Source organism: Andrographis paniculata, unplaced genomic scaffold (genome assembly GCF_009805555.1).
Source record: "Andrographis paniculata isolate CXL003 unplaced genomic scaffold, ASM980555v1 Contig56END, whole genome shotgun sequence".
In the NCBI taxonomy this organism is placed as follows: domain Eukaryota; kingdom Viridiplantae; phylum Streptophyta; class Magnoliopsida; order Lamiales; family Acanthaceae; genus Andrographis; species Andrographis paniculata.
Window position 1 is genome coordinate 1,684,718 of NW_026137591.1, and position 19,418 is coordinate 1,704,135.

Sequence of the window (19,418 nt, forward strand, 5' to 3'; positions counted from 1 at the left end):
TTTGGGTGGTAGTATATTGTACAGTATAATAAGAAAAACCTTTTGATTCTACTTTTCCTTTGCATTGAATTATTTCAATTCCAACATTGTGGTATCAGAGCCAAGTTTGTGATGGCGCATCTAGCAGATCCAGCAGTGCTTCGCAGCCTCAAATTCCAATATTTAAAGGTGAAGCGTGTGAATATTGGAGCATCAAAATGAAAAAATTGTTCAAGGTGCAAGATCTATGGGATTTTGTCGAGCATGGCATACCAGCATCAGGTTCAAATGAGGGAGAAGCAAAGGAAAACAAAAAAAAAAAAAAAAATTGCAAAAGCCCTTTTCTTTATTCAACACGCAATCGATGAATCGATTTTTCCAATGATTGCAGCAGCAACCTCGGCGAAACAGGCGTGGGATATATTGAAATTAGAGTTTCAAGGCTCTACCAAGGTCATTACGGTCAAACTACAATCACTCAGAAGAGAGTTTGAAACCGCAAGTATGAAGAGAAGTGAAATTGTGCAAGAGTACATGACTCGAGTTTCCTCAATTACGAGTCAAATGCGTTCCTATGGGGAGGAGATTAAAGAGGAAGTAATTGTTGCAAAAATTCTGAGAAGCCTTACCCCTAACTTCGATCATGTAGTAGCAACCATAGAAGAGTCGAAAGATCTTAAATCTTTCATGGTCGATGAGTTGATGGGTTCACTGCAAGCACATGAACTGAGAATCAACCGTAGCAATGGTGATGATGAAGATAATGCATTTCAAGTTCAAGAAACACACAATGGTTCATTCCCAAATTGTGCAAGAGGAAGAGGCTTCTTTCGAGGTCATGGACGCGGTAGGAATCAACGAAGTTTTGTACAATGTACATTCCATAAAAAGATTGGACATAAGGAGGATGATTGTTGGAGCAAAGCAAGCCAGGCTACGTATGCTGAAGAAGAGAATTATCAAGATGAATTTTTATTTATGACCTATGTGAGTGGGGACAAATTGTCTAAGGAAGTGTGGTATTTGGATAGTGCGTGCTTGAATCATTTAACATGAGAGAAAGGAAAATTCAAGGATTTGGATGAATCATTTCGATCTCAAGTTAGGCTTGGTGATGAAAAAATTCTACATGTTGAAGGAAAATGAGTTGTGAAGTCGCAGGTTGGTGGTAAGGAAAAATTAATTAAAGATGTACATTATGTGCCTGGACTTGCGCACAACTTGATAAGCATTGGACAACTTGTAGACAATGGATATTTAGTTGTGTTTCAGAATGGATCATGCTGTATAAAAAAAGGAACATCAGAAATTTTCTCAATCAATATGTCAAATAATAGGATGTTTCCTATTGAATTATCTAGCGTCCAAGCTCGAGTGAATGGTGAAGTTGATAACTCTACATTATGGCATGAAAGATATGGTCATCTTCACATTAAAGGACTTCAACTCTTAGAACAGAAGTATATGGTGGAAGGACTCCCGCGTATTCATGATTCAAACAACGTTTGCGAGGGCTGCGCTCTCGGCAAGCAAAGCAGACAATCATTTCCTGTCGGAAAGGCTAGAAGGGCAGCAAATCGACTTGAGCTTGTTCATGCAGATGTCTGTGGGCCAATGAAAACAGAATTTCATTCTAGAAGTAAGTATTTTTTGTATTCACAGATGACTTTTCGCGCATGAGTTGGGTTTATTTTCTGAAGCTAAAGTCCGAAGTATTTGATTGCTTTAAGAAATTCAAAGCCTTAGCTGAAAGACAGAGTGATTTTAAATTGAAAATATTAAGTTCTGATCAAAGAGGAGAATTTCTTTCTAAAGAATTCACTGCATTTTGTGACAAGCATGGAATCAGACATGAATTAACAGCTCCATACACGCCACAGCAAAACGGCGTCGCTGAAAGGAAAAATCGCAATATTGTTGAAATGGCACAGTCTATGATTAAATTGAAAGGTTTCTCGGATTATTTTTGGGCTGAAGGAGTTGCAACAGCAGTCTATTTGGCCAACATATCTCCAACTAAAGCCGTATGGAATCAAACACCTTTCGAGGCATGGTACGGATACAAGCCTTCTGTGAATCATCTAAGGGTCTTCGGTTGTGTTTGTTATGTTTTGGTGGCTGCTGGGAGGCATAAGCTCGAACAGAAAGCAAAAAAATGTATCTTTGTCGGATATTGACACACTCAAAGGCTTATCGTTTATTTGATCCCGAGGACAAGAAATTAATTGTTAGTAGAGATGTTCATTTCGATGAAAAACAAACTTGGGATTTAATGGTAGAAAAAATCGAAGCCAAGTTTACGTTCAGAGGCTGAGATAGAGCTATCCAACAACAATAAGGAAAATGAGGAATTTATAGTTCAAGAAAACCATGTAATCTCAGCAGCAGCAGCAGATACAACAACAGCGCCAGCAGCACCGACAACAGTTGTAGCAGCAACGACAGGTCCAGCAGTGTACCCCTCTTCTACTCCTTCTTCATCATCCGATTCCCCATCACCTTTTTTCCTGAAAAACAAACAAAGGTCTCTTAATGATATATATGCATCCACGTTTGCACTCTTTGTTGGAGAACCTACTACCGTAGAGGAAGCCTTGCATAATGAAGTTTGGAAAAAGGCAATGGAAGAAGAAATAATGGCCATTGAGAGAAACCAGACATGGGAATTGGTAGATTTTCCAATTAAAAAAAAGAAAAAAAACCAATAAGCTTGAAATGGCTATTTAAGACTAAATATCATTCTGATGATAGTGTGCAGAAGCACAAGGCAAGACTAGTGGCGAGAGGATTTGCTCAAGAGCAGGGCATTGATTTCTATGAAACATTTGCTCCTGTCACGAGATTTGATACAATACGGGTTCTTCTTTCCTTGGCTGCTCACTATCAGTGGGTGATATATCAATTTGATGTAAAATCTGCCTTTCTCTATGGAGATCTAAAAGAAGAAGTTTATGTACAACAACCCGAAGGATTTATTGTGCAAGGGAGAAAGATAAAGTATATCGCTTGAACAAAGCTCTTTATTGACTCAAGCAAGCGCCGAGAGCTTGGTACAGCAAGATAGATGAATTTCTCCAATCAAATGGATTTGAAAGAAGTTTGAGTGAACCGACGTTGTATATAAAGAAAGCAAGTCTCGGGAAAATTGTCATCATCAGCATTTATGTTGATGACATTATATATACAGGTGCACCTACAACATAAGTTGATGAATTCAAAAGAATTATGATGAATCATTTTGAGATGACTGATTTGGGAAAATTACATTTTTTTTCTTGGGCTGGAAATCAAGCAAGTTCCAGAAGGTGTGTTTGTTTCTCAAAGAAAATATTTGTCTGATGTGCTCAAGCTACTTGACATGGACCAATGTATCGCTGCTTTTACTCCGATGAATCCAAATGAAAAATTGAGTAGCAATGATGAAACTGGTTTGGCAGATGCAAGCAAATTCAGGAGCTTGGTAGGAAGGTTAATTTATTTAACCCACACGCGACCTGACATTGCATTTCCAGTTGGATTAGTTTCCAGATTTATGCATCGTCCAAGCAAACAACACTATGGTGCAGCAAAACGGATCTTACGTTAGCTTGCTGGTACACGAGACTATGGGATATGGTATACTCAAAGTAAGGATTTCATTCTTGAAGGATTCACCGATAGTGATTGGGCAGGATTTCCCGATGACAGGAAAAGTACCTCCGGAAATTGTTTCAATTTCGGAGCAGGTCCAGTGTCATGGCTTTCTAAAAAACAATCAATTGTTGCCTTGTCATCTGCAGAGGCCAAGTATGTAGCCGCTGCAACTGCTGCATGCCAAACAATCTGGTTAAGAAGAATCCTTGAAGATCTAAATCAAATGCAGAAAGAACCAACTGTGTTATATTGTGATAGTTCCATCAGCTGTGGCAATTGCCAAAAATCCAATAATGCATGGCCGGACAAAGCATATAGAAATAAAGCATCACTTCATTCGTGATTTGGTAACTGCAGGAAGTGTGCATCTTATATTGTGCAACACATCAGCCCAACTTGCCGATCTATTCACAAAACCATTGCCTGTTGCAAGATTCGAAGAACTTCGCGCACGCCTTTATGTTACCAACTTTGAATCAAGGGGGAGTGTTAAAAATTATTAATCCTGATTCAAAGTGTTTATTATTATTATTATTATTATTATTATTATTATTATTATTATTATTATTATTATTATGTTATTCAGTAGTTTCTAAATTGCGTCGGTTTGTAAAGATGTCAGTTTCTTCTCTGTTCTTTAGTATTTGTATTTTCTTTGGGTATTAGTATATTGTACGGTATAATAAGAAAAACCTTTTGATTCTATTTTTCCTTTGCAATTGTTGTTTGAATTATTCCAATTCCAACAATACGAACCATATTTTATGTTCAAAATTATATAAATGGTTAGTTTCAGTGTATTAAGTCATAAGTAAACATAAATTTTCGTTAACACTTACAATGTAATGTTGATGGACTAAAATTGAGCGGTCACAAAGTTAAAGAACTGGGAAGATAATAAAACTAAAGAACAAAGAGAACAACAATTTGTGTGAATAGCTTTAAATTGATTTTTACAATATATATATGTGTGTTAAATGTAATGTTTATTAACAAGTTGTTACATTATACTATAAAACTGGAAAAATTAATTAAAAAAAAGACCAACAATTTATGTGATGAATCCTTTCAAACTCCACATGGCAAATAAAAAGCTGAACAAAATAGATAATACATACAATATAACTCAATTGTCAAACATAAGTCAATCTAAGCCAGGACCATCATGTCATGGAGACAATTAGAATGCCACAAAAAACATTCGGACCATTTATTTCATAACTTTAGAGTCAAATCTAAGCCAGAATGGTTTGTCTCGGAGTAATCTGCACCATCATTACCTGGTACAGCAGGGGAAAACTCGCCACCCTGACGAGCCACAATTGTGCTGCTGCTGGGTCCACTGGTAAAAGCGTGAGGGCTTATAAACAACTGAGGGTCCACTCGAGAAGAAGAACCCAGTCCCAAAAAAGGGTTAATACTTCTGCTCACAGTGTGTGACCCAGAAAAGAGAATATTGTATCCCGGTGGTGGTAGCGGCGGAGGCGGCAGTGTCACCCGGGGAATAAATGGTTGGGCCATGTTAGGAATCGGCTGCATTGTCGGGCCGGGATTAACCCTGAAATGGATTCCAGGATATTGAAAACGCATTTGTTGTTCCTGGTGGGGCTTATTGTAAGCCCCAGAAAGTGGCATGACTGGTTGCCCATGAAAAGTACCCAAATGGGGCTTGCTGAAAGTTTCGAGCATTCCTCTCAATAGCCCGTTCGAGTTTGTGGGCATTTTGGTGCCCTCCCAAAGCCTGCTTGCTCCTAAATTTCTTTTCACAATAATTACAAGAATATTCACGTTCATCACCCTCGGCCTCAACTTCGTTGTTGCCCCTTCCCTGTTCGGAAAGATTAGGGTTCTGGGAGGGTGGCGGCGGAGCCGGTAGGTGTTCCATAGGTAGACGTAGGGTGGCAACAAGGATAGTTTTTCAGGATTTTTAAGTAATGTTTGAAGACTACACTCTTATATTTATAAAAAAAAAAAGGCTTCTGGATGAATACTTATCTCATCTGTCCATTCTAAATTTTTTAATTAATAAAATATTTTTTTTAAAAAAAGAATTATATGTCAAAAATAATATTATCTAATTACATTGAATTATTATTACTATTATTATTTTTTAAAAAAAATACCTGAAAATTAAATATACTGGCCAACTAATTTTTTTAATTGTAATAAATAATTGGTTGAGTAATAAATTATGTGTCTTTACAAAAAGATTGTTGTTATCTTTTACTAATTACTGAATTTTTCTTTAAATGTTTAAAAATAAATAATAAATTATAATATGGTCTTAATTCTTCTCTTGTATAATGAAATTAGAAATGTGATTAAACCACTTAATGCATTCAGTACGTTTTAGGAAGAGCTTTAGTACATCATTATAGAAAAGAAATTATTTGATATTTATATTTAATATTAGTTTATTTGAGTTTTTATAATTATTTTTGTAATATTTAAATATTATCAATCATAAATATAAAGAACTCTGTATAAAACCTATTTTCTAATCAAAATTTATATCAAATGTCTAGTTCAACTTTAAGAGAATGAATTTAAAACATATTAAACAATAATTTGAAAGAAGTTTTCTTCAAGAATGTTAGTACAATTATCTAGAATTTTAGAATGTCTTTGTCATAAAAATTTTAATTGGTATCATCTGTAATAGTAAGTAGAATTCATAACATTTTAAAAACTTATTGGCATACATAGAGAAGAACAAGTATGTTGGATTAAGTGTTGAACGCTCAAGATATACAATGCTCAATAAAGACATCTCTATTAAGTCGATCGATACCCACGATCGTAAATAAAACAATTGAGGTAATTGACTTTTGATTTTATTCAATTAACACTCAAGAATAATGACAAGATGTTCAACATATGTTTCTTTTCGTTCAGCATTTATATACAATTGTTCAACATGTGAACAAAATGCATTGCCTAGGTAAATACAATTTGCAAACATCCATCTACGTATTAATTTTCCCCTATTTTTTTAATTGTTTACAAATGTAATTATTAAACATACAATATTTGTTTATTCAAGGTATCATTCGATTTTGATCAATTGGATTTGTGGGTTATCTGGAATCACAAATTCTAGACAAGAATATATTAGCTGAAAAAAATATAAAAAGAATCAAATTCAAGAAATTAACGAAAAATAGAATATAAAGCAATAATTTTATCGAACGATTTGTTAGGCTCATATCACAGCCATCCCTACACCAAAATACTCCAAGTTGTCCTTTGAGGTGACACACGAAGTGTCGATTGTTGAGATTTCTAGCACACAATAACCAAGAAACCTTTAAATGATTCACGCAAAGAATACATTATGTAGAACCAAAAATCAACAGGCACGTAACAAGAAATATTGTGGCTCTTATTATCGGGTGAAGACAAGCAGAAGTCTGCTGCTTCACACACACATATAAGTACACATGTCGCAGTTCTCTATCCTCCCAAACCCACAACACATATTTATAGTGGGTGAAAGAATGGATAGACCCGAAAAAGGAGGAAACTAATATACCTTAATGAATCTCAGCAAACTAGATCAGAACTTAAGGACAAGGAAACAACCATGATTGATCGCGAGAGAAAAGGGACATAATTTTTGGAGAAGCACATTATCATCTCGAAGAAAATAATCAGAAAAGAAGATTGGATCTGTTTAGACTCGATTTGTGTCTTATTTAATTTCAATCTGGTTGGGTCGAGGTGAGACAGGTTGGGGGAAACAATTTGTTGACTTTTTCTTTATTTTGTGTCATTGTTCAATATTAAGCATAATTCACACAACTCTTCCGAAATGACCCAACTAATAAAAAAGAACTATTCTATCTAAAACTATAAGTTAACAAATTCAAGAAGATATTTATAATCAATTATAAATTATGATTTTTATCCTTTTAAATTGTTATTCAAACACTTTAATCACTTAATGCATGTTTGTGTCCTATAGATATGTTAAATTTTTTTGATTTTATTATGGCAAACTCAAGGAACTCACGTTGCTGTAACTTGGTCACTGCTTCAGGTATGTGTTTAGAAAATTAAGCATTATTTTTTAACAATGTGCTGCAAATGTATGGCACAACTTTGGAGATTACGATTTTTTATGGGACAACCTTTGTGGAAATGAATGGACCAAAAATATGGAAAAATGTTAGTGTTTTAGCCCTTGAGCCATAGGCATGGGTTTTTCTTTTTTCAAAGTTTCTATTACGAATTACGATAGTAAAAACAGGTATAATTACCAAACAAATTTCAAAGCTTTTCTGAAAAAACTTATCACACTACAAAAAAAATAGTATATTTGTAACGGAATTCCGTCACTAAAGATCACGTAGCTAACGTAATTCCATCATTAATTCCGTCTCTAATATCATTAGTAACGGAAAAAGTGAATTTAAAGACGGAAAAATCTCGTTACAAAAATGATATTTTCTTGTAGTGTTCACAATAATGATAACTTAAGTACTTAAAGTTTTAAAAAATACATGTTAAGTAGAAAAATGTCTGATGTCATTACTTTGCAATGATGTGTTGGCATAGTTAAAAACTTGAAGTTTAGCTACAAAAAATTTTATACCAAAAGATAATGAATTCACAGCAAAAAGAATTTTGTGATGAAACTCATTTAATCGCGTATACAGCGTCAGTAAAGGTTTTTGGCGGTAAATATGATTTTCGTATCGAAATATAAGTTTTTTACAATGAAAATTAAGAAAAGATATATAGCTACAAAAATATGATTTCATAATAAAAGAGTTTTAACAACAAAATATGCATGATTTTTTTAGCCAACTGGATTTAGCTATGAAAAATAATTTTCTATCTAAACCCTTTTACCATAAAGATAGAAATCTAGCAAAAAGATTTTAGAGACAATTAATTTTGTAGTATATAATTTACTTTTAGCTGTAAAATTAAAGTTTATTGCTGAATAACACCTTTTAACTTCAAAAATATTTCGTAGTTAATAATATTGTAGGTAATTAGATACTTTTTGTAGCGTGGGTTTTTATGGTGCTTAGAATGAAACGTGCAGGTTTTGTTCAAACCTTGCAAATTTTACTTTGACAGAGTAGAATTATCAGCACTTAGCACCCTAAGTGCCAACATTACTTTTTGAATCTCAAATAAATTTGGAGTTGAATTTCTTAAACCAAACATCCTGTTATAATCAGAGTTCAAAACAACATGAAATATAATAAAGTGTAATTACCATGCATTCCCTATCAATCAAATCGTCCATTTCACTAAGAAGCTTAGACAAAAAACTAAGACATAATCGTAACGGTCCATTCATTTCAAACGTACATTATTTAACCCTTTGCCTTAACCTTAGACTTTTCTCGCCTAATGGAAACATGAAACAACCCCAAGCCATTCGGGACCTCCGGATAATCTTAAACAACAAGGTTAAACCACAATAAAGACACGAACATAAAACAACAATAATGCACAAAACTCAATAACTTAGACAAAAAATCACACACAGGGCTCCCAAATGATCCCAACCCAATCCAACAACTACCAAAATCATTCACAACGTTTTAGAGTACCTTTATAAATCATTTTCAAGTAAAAAATCATTTAAACAAGGCTGAAAAATCAGAGCATGGGTCAAACGACGTCGATTCTACAATTTCAAAATCTCAAATTGTATAATTAAGGTCCAATTGCAATAATATGTGAAAATTCCCATCAATTAACTCTCCTACATTCCAAATTAAGTTTAAAACCCTAAGTTAGAAATTAATTTGGGAAAAATCGCACTTAAACTCAATTTCTTAAAATTGACATCAAATTTAATCGGTAAATGGAAAATGAGGTTCAAATACATCATTTACCAACCAAAACCAAGAAAAATTTAACATGAACCCAAAAAATCCATTCTCAAACTGAAATTACGCCATTAAAAGAGGATCAAGCCTTGAATAATACTTTGGAATGGAAACGAGATCCAAAAATATAAATTAGTTGAAAGGTTTACCGTAAAAATCGACTTGGAATGGAATAGAGTGATTTTCTAACCTCCTATGAACCTTATTCACTGTTAGAGGACTAAATATGGGAGAAATTAGGGTTGGAAGGGTTTTTAATTCATCAAAATATGCAAAACACATTTTTTAAAATCTTTCGACCGTAAGGTGACCGTACGACCTAGACATTAAGATATTTTTTGGGTTGTAACTCACTTGTCCAACTTTTGATTGACCTCGTGTTTGAGACAACTGATAGATAACTAAAATTACTATCTATCTGTAAAATTTAAAATCAATTAAATCAATACACAATTTACGGTGAATTTTTTAAGTTAACAGTTGTGGTATAAACTCTTACCATATAACATTTTACTAAATTGAAGATATCTCTTTTGTCCAATATTCAATTGACTCTCTGTCAATGGCATTGAAACGATAATTCGAAGGACTATCTATTTAGATCAAATTCACTCACAAAAAATAACAACTCAAAAATCTGTATCCGATCAAATTGAACATATCGACAATGGTTAAAACATTTAAACTCATTAAATATCTAATGAGATGATTCCATTACTGAGTCAGGTATTACACTCTGGAGCATAATAGACCTCTTCAAGTCAATCATTCACCCAGCCCAAACCTAAGCCCATGACCACCTCTAAGACCTTTGAGCACTTGTAGCTTACTTGCATTACAATCCTAAACCACATTATTAAAACAACTATTCAACCTACCTGCATTTTATTTTACCGAATATAAATTTAAGTTTTCTATGAATTGAATAATTAACTTTTGACGGATTACCCAATAGTCCCGGCCTCATACTAAGCCTCACCATGACCCTGTTAGGATTAGAGTTAGAGTTTGGTGGTGTTAGTACCATGGTGGGTGTTTCATAGATAGTGATATGAATAATTTTTTGGATATGATTTCTAATTGGTGTTAGAGGAAGATAAAACTCTAAAATGGCTTATGGGGAGGCAATCATCCTCCACGGCACGTGGAGTTGAGTAAATGTTAAATAGATTGATTAGATTACAAATAGCAAACAATGCTTACATCCTTTTCGGAAGTTCATTTGAAAGAATTGTAAAGTTAAGCGTGGTCGGGGTAATTTTATGATGGGTGTCTATTCAAAAGTCTCTTTAAGGTGCATGTGAGTTAGTCGAATTTTTGTAATTAAGATTATTAATTTAAAAAAAAAAACAAATTATTTTTAAATATCAAAATTAATTGGAAATTACAGACTAACAACGACTTACTCTTTTTTAATAGTTGTTAAAAAAGTGATCCGGGATTTGAATTAATTTTGACGGTGAAAATTGAGTCGTTGTAATTAAGATTATTATTTTAAAAACCAATAAAATTAGTTTCAAAATTTGAAAATCATTTAGCAATAAAAGACTAACGGAAACTTACTAATTTGAGGTTAATTAATAAGAGATAATAACAACATCTTCAATAAAGGCACTATAATTAATTCCTCAACCACATTTTTTATTACCTTTTAGGAAAGGGTAGGTGGACGTTAGACTTTAATTGCTTACTATTATTCAATATTTTAAAATAATTTTGTTGCTTTAAAATCAATAATCTTAATTACATCGAGTGAGCTGTCCGCGTTGAATTTAATTCAAAGTGATAAAACCTTAATTAATAATTTCGTAACCAGAGGGGCTAATGGCTCCCCATTAGCCGTTTTCCTATATATACAAGGATTTCATCTTCTGCTAATACCACTTATAAACTCTATCCGGAGAAACTATCCCTACTCCTACCTATGGACCATCCACCACGACCAACCACCACCATCACCAACACCCGTAAACACTAACTCTAAACCTAACAAGTTCGACAGCAAGGGAGATCGTGTTGAACACAATTATGGCTGCAGATACTACTAGAAGATGATCATCAAACCACAGACCTTTGGAGGATACTAAAATATCCACAAGCATGAAAAAGGCTATGGAAAAGAATGTCCGGGACCTTCAGGAAGCCTTCGAGGTCATCAAAATGCCCACAAGTATTAAAGGACTATGGAGAAGAATGTCTAGGACGATCAGAAAGCCTTGGAGGGTACCAAAATACTCACAAGCAAGAAAGGGCTATGGAAAAGAATGTCCAAGACCTTTAGGAAGGCTTGGAGGGTACCAAAATGCCCACAAGTACGAAAGGGCTATGGAGAAGAATGTTCAGGACCTTCAGAAAGCCTTGGAGGGTAACAAAATGCCCACAAGCACAAAAGGCTATGGAGAAAAATGTCCAAGACCTTCAGAAAACCTTGGAGGGTACGAAAATACCCACAAACATGAAAGGGCAATTGAGAAGAATATCCAGGACCTTCAGAAAGCCTTGGAGGATAACAAAATGCCCACAAGCACGAAAGGCTATGGAGAAAAATGTCCAAGACCTTCAGGAAACATTGGAGGGTACGAAAATACCCACAAACACGAAAGGGCTATTGAGAAGAATGTCCAAGACCTTCACGAAGCCTTGAAGAGTACCAAAATGCCCACAAGTACAAAAGGACTATGGAGAAAAAATTTTGGGACCTTTAAGAAGCATTGGTGGGTACCAAAATGCCCACAAACACGAAAGGGCTATGGAGAAGAATGCCCAAGTCCTTCAGAAAGTCTTGAAGGGTATCAAAATGCCCACAAGCATGAAAGGGCTATGGAGAAGAATACCCAGAACCTTCAGGAAGCCTTGAAGGGTACCAAAGTGCCCACAAGTATGAAAAGGGCTATTGAGAAAAATGTCCAAAACTTTCAGGAAGTCTTGGAGGGTACCAAAATACCCACAAGAATGAAAGAGCTATGGAAAAGAATGTCTGAGACCTTCAGGAAACCTTGAAGGGTAACAAAATGCCCACAAACATGAAAGGGCTAAGGAGAAGAATGTCCACAACCTTTAGGAAGCCTTGGAGGGTACCAATGTAGGGTATGTTTGTTTTGTGTTTTGGTTTGAAAGAATATTTTTTATGTGATATATAAAGAATTGTACAAGTAATATAAAAATAATATGTGTGTGTAGTATATCAATTTTCTTTTTTTTTTTTGGAAAAACTTGTTGCTAATTCATGGTAAAAGAACAAAGTTCATCACTTACTGAGCCACCTAGTTCACTATACGCCTCATGCACATCTATTCGCGACCTTAATACCATTGCATGCATTTACTAATTAGACATCATTTTACATTACTTTGTTATAATTATAGTTAAATCTTGCTAATTCAATTATGCTTTACTTCACACATTCAACAACATAGACTCATTGTAAGTATTACCTTGAATTATCTGACAACTTAAAATTCTGAAAGCTACTTGAAGTCTCATTATTAGAAATAGTAAAATCTATATTTGATGCAACCAGGGTTAATAAGACTTTGAATTCATCTTATTTTATATTTTTCGCCAATTATAAGTCATAAACACAAGTTTTACTATTATATTTTTTATGCATCATGGCCAGTCATCACTCATTCAAAAGCTAATTACCCTAAAGACCTCAATGGCTTCTAGATCTTTTTATATGTCGGAAGACCCTTATACCTCATAAATAATATTTAGATCAATCATTTTTAAATAAAAATCCTTCAAAATATGAAAAAATAAACTTGTGCAACAAAATCCCTTTTTCTAATTCAACAAGGATTGATGTGAAATTCTTAGATACAACAAAAGAGTTACAATAAGCACATTGGCTAAAGAATCACGTCAATTATATAGCTAAATAACTAACGGTGAGTTATAAAATACCTCCTTATGTTTTAGTAAAAATATAAGAAATACACCGTATTTTATTTATTGCATGAAACTCTCTTATGTTAAATTAAATTATGCACAAATTATCGTATTCATCCAAATTTGATTTTGATTGTATATGCACATCTAATTCTGCAAATTTTATACAAATAAAAAGAATAAAGTATTTAAAATAGTATTTTTCGAATAAAATAAATAACTAAATAAAAATTATTTAAATGTATTATTTTTATATTATTTATATATAAAAATTATTAAATAAGAAGTCCATTACTTATTTTCTCCGTAGAGCCATGCACACTCAGGAACGCCCTTGTAATACCTTTTCGTGTGGAACATAGTGAACACTTCAAAATTATGGGGATATGATTGCCTTGTAAGAAAATAAACATATAATCAAATATGTTAGCGGAAGCGAAATTTAAACAAACCTCCTGCCATTGCTAAAAATTAGATTTATTCTCGATATTCTCTTCTCCAAGCAAAACGTGAATTGGAGCCGTGGGAAGACGGTGTTGTCAGACTTTGGAACCCTTGGGAGGATGTTGCCAAACTTTGGAAACCTCCGAAGATAGTGCCAGATCGTGGAACCCTAGGATGATGTTGCCAAACCCTGGCTCTCAAATAGCGATGGTGTATTCTAATTTTCTGAGAGTAGGTTTAGTAACCCGTATGTGAGAGTATTTATAATCAAAAGAAAAACCGTCCATCACGATTTTTCTGCCACTTCTCACGTATATTTTGAATGTGATAGACTTAATGGGAGAAAAGTGGGCCACAATTTTAGGTTAGTTTAATTATATAAGATAATTCAAAAATAATCAAAATTCAAATATGATTAATTAATTAATTAAACTAACATTCTCCCACTTGGCCCACTCAAACTATCACAACATAACGAAAAACCTTACATACGAATCATGGCGGTAGGTCTTCTATAAACGAATGTTACCTTCCATGTATCACGATATGTCAAGCATCTCAAACTAAATTCACAACTTAATGAATAAATCTTATATTTATTCCGGGTTAAACATAAGCGAGTTTTCTCAATAATAAACAAATATGTGCACAATAAAGCGAGAAAACATCAAACTGAATAAGAGTCTCAAATAACAATGTGTGCAAATGAACTACATTGTAGAATCAAGTCCCATACTTGCTACGTGATCCCTGAAACTCTTTAGTGGCATGCCCTTAGTTAGGGGATCAGCAAGCATCAACTCTGTACTAACGTGTTCAATGACCACTTTATTTTCCTTGACACGTTCTCTTAAGGCTAAATATTTGATGTCGATGTGTTTACTTCGACTCCCACTCTTATTGTTTTTAGCCATAAATACCGCAGCAGAGTTGTCACAGTACAACTTAATCGGTTTGGAAATAGAGTCAACGACTCTAAGCTCGGATATGAAACTCTTCAACCATACACCATGCGAGCTAGCCTCGAAACATGAAACAAACTCAGCCTCCATAGTGGAAGTAGCAGTGATAGACTGCTTCGCACTTCTCCAAGAGATGGCCCCACCAGCCAACATGAACACATAACCCGATGTGGATTTCCGAGTGTCAATGCAGCCAGCGTAGTCCGAATCGGAGTAGCCAATCACTTCCAGCACATCAGTTTGTCTATATGTGAGCATAAAATCCTTCGTACCTTGAAGGTACCTCATCACTTTCTTTGCAGCTTTCCAGTGGTCAACACCTGGATTACTCTGATATCTCCCTAATACTCCAACAGCATATGCTATGTCAGGCCTGGTGCAAACTTGAGCATACATAAGACTTCCTACTGCTGAAGCATAAGGGATATTGCTCATGTGTTCCCTTTCAAAGTCATTTTTCGGACATTGACTCAAATCGAGCCTGTCACCCTTCACAATGGGAGCTACACTTGGTGAACAATCTTTCATATTAAATCTTTCTAGAACTTTCTTGATATAGGCTTCTTGAGACAAACCCAAAATGCCTCGATTTCTATCTCTATGGATCTTAATGCCAATGACATAAGATGCCTCTCCCATATCTTTCATATCAAAGTTCCTTGAGAGAAATTGTTTCACCTCATGTAACATCCATTTATCATTAGTTGCAAGCAAAATGTCATCCACGTACAACACAAGGAAGCAAATATGACTCCCACTAACCTTCTGGTATATACAGTGATCCATGACGTTTTCTTCAAAGCCGAATGAAGAGATAACATCATGAAATTTCAAATACCACTGACGGGAGGCTTGCTTCAATCCATATATGGATTTATTAAGCTTACAAACTAAATTTTCTCCACCACTAGAGGTAAATCCTTCAGGTTGTTTCATATAAACCTTTTCCTCTAGGTCACCATTCAGGAATGCTGTTTTCACATCCATCTGATGTAACTCAAAATCAAACTGAGCTACTAATGCCATGATCACACGGAGGGAATCTTTCTTAGATACCGGAGAAAATGTCTCGGTGTAATCGATTCCTTCCCTTTGAGTGAATCCCTTAGCAACAAGTCTTGCTTTATGTCGTTCGATGTTGCCATCAGAGTCTATTTTGGTTTTGAAGACCCATTTGCATCCAATGGCTTTTACACCATCAGGCAACTCGACAAGATCCCATACCTTGTTTGATGCCATAGAGTCCATCTCGTCTTTCATAGCACTATGCCATAAATCGGATTCTTTAGAATTCATGGCTTGTGAAAACGTTTCAGGATCATTTGCGGCTTTTATATCGTAATCTGATTCTTGAAGATACACCATGAAGTCACTAGAAATAGCTGACTTTCTGACTCGTGTAGATCTTCTTAATGTTGTTTCATCATTATCACGAAGAACTTGCTGACCAACTGATTCAACAGCATGTTGTTCAACATTTTCTTGATGTTCTTCATTAACAACTTGATCTACGTGATCATTTTCATCAGTTTGTGGAACTTCATTACTTAATCGTCTAACACGCGTTTGAACTTGAGGAGCGTGAAAGACAATCAATCTATCACTCAGCTTAGTAGGTTGATCTTTATAGTGATCTGTTTCAGAATGAGTATCTGGAATATGATCACTCCCACTAACCAAGTCATTCTCGAGAAATTTCGCATTTCTCGATTCCACAATTCTAGTGCTATGAGACGGACAATAGAATCTATATCCTTTAGACTTTTCGGCATATCCAATGAAATACCCACTAATAGTCCTCGGATCTAGCTTCTTTTCTTGTGGATTATAAATTCTCACCTCAGACGGGCATCCCCAAACACGTATATGTCGCAAACTCGGCTTCCAACCCTTGAATAATTCAAAAGGTGTCTTTGAGACAGCCTTGGTTGGTACCCGATTCAATACATACGCAGCCGTCTTTAGCGCTTCTGTCCACAAGAAGTGAGGAAGTTTCACATTACTCCTCATACTCCTCACCATGTCCATTAATGTTCGATTTCTTCGTTCTGAAACACCATTTTGGTCCGGAGAACCAGGCATAGTGTATTGGGCAACAATCCCATTCTCTTGAAGAAATCTAGCAAATGGACCGGCAGCTTGTCCATTTTCTGTGTATCTGCCATAGTACTCACCACCTCTATCAGATCTGACGATTTTGATCTGTTTTCCACATTGTTTCTCTACTTCAGCCTTGAAAACTTTAAAGGCTTCTAAAGCTTCATCCTTAGAATGAAGTAAGTAAAGATACATATACCGTGAACAATCGTCAATAAAGGTGATGAAGTATCTCGGATTACTTGCATTCATGTCTGGACAACAAATGTCTGTATGAATAATTTCCAAAAGATTCGAACTCCTTTGTGCACCCTTTATGGACTTGTTAGTTTGCTTGCCTTTAATGCAACTAACACAAGTCTCAAAATCAGTGTAATCCAGGGTACCAAGTATCCCTTCATTCACTAATCTCTTAATTCTGTCAATTGAGATATGTCCCAATCGACGATGCCACAACATATATGAGTTCTCATTCATAACACATCGCTTTAAACCAGCTGTGACATGCAGTGAATCAAAAGTAGTGTCGTTTTTCAATTTGATCGAATAAAGACCATCATTAATTTCACCACAACCAACGGTTCTAGATTCAAAATCCAAAACAAAACTAGAATCCATAAAGTGAAACGAAAAACCCAAGCATGATAGTCTCGATACAGAAATTAAATTTTTGGAAAAACTAGGAACATAAAAAGTCTTTTCCAACTTCAAAACAAAACCACTACTCAGCACTAAACTGCACGTCCCAATGGTTTCCACAGGCGAACGCATCCGACTACCGGAATAGATGAACTGTTCACTTCCCATTGGTTTCCTTAGGCTTTCCATACCCTGCAAGGTATTGGAAACATGGATTGTAGAACCAGAATCAATCCACCATGTGTTATAATTAATATTAACCATATTGGATTCATAACAGACAAATGCAGAAGGGATACCTTTCTTTTCGAGCCAGGTTTTGAACTTAATGCAGTCCTTCTTCATGTGTCCTTTCTTTTTACAGAAAAAACACGTAGACTCCTTCTTTATAACCCGCTCAGCTGGCACAGGTCCCTTCCCCTTTGTGTCATGCTTTCTCTTTTTGCCATGGACCGTTAGGTTTACTTTCTCACCTTCCTCCATCAGTAGTCTCTCCTCCTCTTGAACACACATGGTCATCAATTCATTAATGGACCATTTATCTTTATGTGTGTTGTAGGATATCTTAAATGGACCGTACTGATGAGGTAAAGTGCACAATATGTAATGGACAAGAAAGGTCTCAGACATGGTCACCTCTAAGCTTTTCAGCTGCGCCGCAATGTCCCGCATGCGCATTATGTGCTCGCGCACACCCCTCGCACCCGTGAACCTCATGGTGGAGAACTGAATGATCAATGTGCTGGCAAGAGCCTTATCAGACTTGACGAATTGTTCATCGATAGCCCTCAAAAGCTCTCTAACATTATCATGCTGATCGACAGACGCACGGATACCAGCAGAGATCTTAGTCTTTATGAGCATCATGGAAAGACGATTAGATCTCTCCCATCGCTCATAAAGATCCACATCATCTGGCTCGCTGGTTTCAGTAATAACCGGCGGCTCGTCTTTCCGTATAGCATAATCAATGTCCATCCAGCCTAAATGAAGGAGAATCCTCTCCTTCCAGATCTTATAATTATCACCAGTCAATTCAGGAATATCACATTTAATGTCAGAGAAATTCATAGGATTAAATGCTGCAAAATTAAACATACATGCTCATCAATAATCGAGACAAATAAGTTACATGTTCTACCAATGTAAACACGTTAAAACATGAATCTAGAGACATAAAACTTGCCTGTGGGCTAAAGTTTTACTCAATTAGATTTCATCAAAAACTTTACAATAAAACTATCAAATTGTGTTCCTTTTCTCAATTCCTGTGGGTAGATTAAGAAATACAACTCGATATTTTATCCTAATTACTCGTACAAATATAACGAGACTCCTGTGGGTAGATCTCATCACATCGTACATGATAATTACAATTGATGTCCATTAATGTGATTTCAAATAAATCATGAACAAAATTTTAATTAATCGAGGATGCTGTGGCTATTCCGCAATTAAATAAAATTTAAAATAAATCACAAACATCATGAATATATAGACTGAAGTTCACATAAATAAATCATATTTATACCATCAGCATGCTCCAATTAAAAAAAAAATAGTGCAGATATATGCAAAATAATAACAATAATAATAATAATAATAATTCAGCAACGCAGCATGATTCATCCTTATTCAAAATACAATTAGCTGCTATATATACAAATAAATAAATAAAACATAACAAATATAATATGCAGGTTTGCAGAATTGATTTTCATGAATGGATTTAGAATGATTTCACTTGCCATTAATCCATATTTGCAAATAACATATATATATGATTCTGGATGACATCATTAGAAATTCGGACTGAATGCAGATACATTAATGCGCATAGGAACATGTCGGATTTTACTAAATTAATTAACATGTGTGCGCCGCAACTCGGTTGTATAAAAACACCACAATCGATAACAAA

General features: G+C 35.0%; 2 protein-coding genes across 2 annotated transcripts; both read right to left on the minus strand.

Annotated features, from left to right (window-relative positions):
- Window positions 1-4,827: 4,827 nt before the first annotated feature.
- On the minus strand, window positions 4,828-5,497 carry LOC127256614 (zinc finger protein JAGGED-like). Its single transcript, XM_051282725.1, has 2 exons — window positions 5,271-5,497; window positions 4,828-5,170 (listed from the first exon to the last, which is right to left on the minus strand). Exons 1-2 carry the CDS (start codon window positions 5,495-5,497, stop codon window positions 4,828-4,830), a joined length of 570 nt encoding a protein of 189 aa, XP_051138682.1.
- A 12,114-nt stretch (window positions 5,498-17,611) lies between these two features.
- Window positions 17,612-18,547, minus strand: LOC127256729 (uncharacterized). Its single transcript, XM_051282878.1, has 3 exons — window positions 18,134-18,547; window positions 17,797-17,997; window positions 17,612-17,689 (listed from the first exon to the last, which is right to left on the minus strand). The coding sequence occupies exons 1-2, from the start codon at window positions 18,473-18,475 to the stop codon at window positions 17,980-17,982; spliced, it is 360 nt and encodes a 119-aa protein (XP_051138835.1). The 5' UTR covers window positions 18,476-18,547; the 3' UTR covers window positions 17,612-17,689; window positions 17,797-17,979.
- Between the last annotated feature and the right edge of the window lie 871 nt (window positions 18,548-19,418).